At 61.5% G+C, this 2,017-nt stretch overlaps 1 protein-coding gene across 1 annotated transcript in view; it reads right to left on the reverse strand.

Moving 5' to 3' along the window:
* GALNT9 (polypeptide N-acetylgalactosaminyltransferase 9) overlaps positions 1 to 2,017 on the reverse strand; it is a 77,320-nt gene that overhangs the window by 35,980 nt on the left and 39,323 nt on the right. The window contains exon 5 of the mRNA XM_004709626.2: positions 1,034 to 1,231. Within this exon, the coding sequence (XP_004709683.1) occupies positions 1,034 to 1,231 (198 nt within the window). The remainder of the gene's footprint in view (positions 1 to 1,033; positions 1,232 to 2,017) is intronic.

Raw genomic sequence — 2,017 nt, forward strand, 5'->3', positions numbered from 1 at the left:
CCTCTACCCCCAGGGAGACCTCTACTCCCAGGGAGACCTCTTCCCCCAGGGAGGCCTCTACTCCCAGGGAGACCTCTACCTGGGGGAGACCTCTTCCTTGTTGGGTCCCCAGGAGAACAAGGAGGGCCCTAAGGTTATTGGAGAAGCGTGGGTGGAGGGAGGGCAATGCGGGTGGAGGGAGGGCAATGCCTGTCCGAGGTGCCATTCAGGGCGGGGAGCCAGCAAAGGCAGCTGGAGTGGAAAGGGCAGTGCAAGGCTGACCCTGCTGCTGGGAAACAGGCGGCAGGGGTGAGGTGACTGCAGCCTGGGACAGAGGGGCTGCTTCTCAGTCCGTCAATGCCCCTGACAGCCTGGCACCGACCACAGGAGAACTGACTCAAAATGTGAACAGACGCCTCTGGGGACCAGCAGGTGGGTCAGCGAGCTGGGCTCTGTCCCTGAGTCACCGTCCTCACCTTTGCCCACGCGTGCTGTCCTGTGGCGGCCCCTGCTCACTGCACCCACCCCTGTCTGTGCTCTGCCTCCCCTCTCTCATCCTCCGTCTGTTTCTGTTTTCCCGTCAGCCTCTCTTCCTTCCTCCTCCTCTCTCTGTCTCCTCTTCCCCTCGGTGGCTCTCCCCATCTCCCCCTCCTCCATACCATCGCATCTGCCTCTCTTCCCCTCTCTCACTGTTTCTGTCTCTAGGTTTCTTTCTCTTTCTCCCCCTCTCTGTGCACCCCTCCCCCATATCTCCCCCTCTCATTCTCTCTCTTCCTCTTCGCCTCTCCGTCTCTCTTTTTCCTTCTCCCCTGATCTCTCTAACCCCCCATCCCCTTTCTCCCACCTTTCTGTCTCTTCCCTCCGTTTGCTCACCAACTTTCTACGCTTCTCTGCCTGTCTTTCCCACCCCCACCCCCACCCTGTCCCTGTCTCCCTCTCTCCCTTTGCCCATCTCTGTCTCCCTCCCCTTCTGCCCCTGTCTCTTCCCCTCTCTCAGGCTCATCCCCAGCCCACCTGGCCACGGCCTCCAGCCCGCCCTGCTAGAGAGGCTCACCTGATGGGCGCAGACTCGTCCCCGTGGTCCAGCCAGTCCTGGGGTGGGATGATGTACATGCACCAGAGCCCCCAGTTGTAGCCGTGGGCTGCGTTGGCGTACTGCTGCACCTCGAACGTGTTGTACTTGATGTTGTCGATGGACGGCAGGACAATGCGCCGCCGGTCCTCGCGGACCCTGGTCAGTGCGGGCTCCGCCCTGCAGGGATGTGGCAGGCGTCAGGCTGAGCCTGTTCCTTCCCAGAAGCCCCACTTCCCTGGGGCCTGCAGAAGTCTCAGCTGACAAGTATTTACCAGCTACGTGCCTGCTCCAGACTTGGGGACCAGGCAGGGAGGAAAATGGACCCGAACTCCTACACCCACGAAGCCTGTGCAGTGTGCAACTTAGACAACAGGGCGTGGGCAGGAAAGGACCTGAAGAGTGCCCAGGGGACAGTGCTTCCCAAACACCCACACCAAACCCACTGCCAGCGAGGCGATCCCCACTCAGCACGGCACAGCAGTTAAAGCCCTCGCTGAATGGGCCAAGTGGAAGGTCGGCTGTTCAAACTCAGCCTCCGATCCTCAGGTCCGAAATCCCACCGGGTCCCTGTGAGCAACCGCGGGGCGGCTCTGGTCTTTCTCTCTGTTAGGGGGACCCTAGTGACGCAGCAGTTAAGCACTCGGCCCATAACTGAAAGCTCAGTGGTCTGAGCCCACTGGCCGCTACCAGGAAGGAGGACCACCCGCTGCTGCACAGAGTGCCACACGGAGACATGACGGGCAGTTCCACTCTGTCTGTCTGTCCTGCAGGGCGGCCATGGGGAGTCCGCTCTGTCTGTCTGTCCTGCAGGGTGGCCATGGGGAGTCCACTCTGTCTGTCTGTCCTGCAGGGTGGCCATGGGAGTCCACTCTGTCTGTCTGTCTTGCAGGGCGGCCATGGGGAGTCCACTCTGTCTGTCTGTCCTGCAGGGCGGCCATGGGGAGTCCACTGTGTCTGTCCTGC

The sequence above is a fragment of the Echinops telfairi genome, unplaced genomic scaffold (genome assembly GCF_000313985.2).
Source record: "Echinops telfairi isolate 266 unplaced genomic scaffold, ASM31398v2 ScPeMD7_7412;HRSCAF=8450, whole genome shotgun sequence".
In the NCBI taxonomy this organism is placed as follows: Eukaryota; Metazoa; Chordata; class Mammalia; order Afrosoricida; family Tenrecidae; genus Echinops; species Echinops telfairi.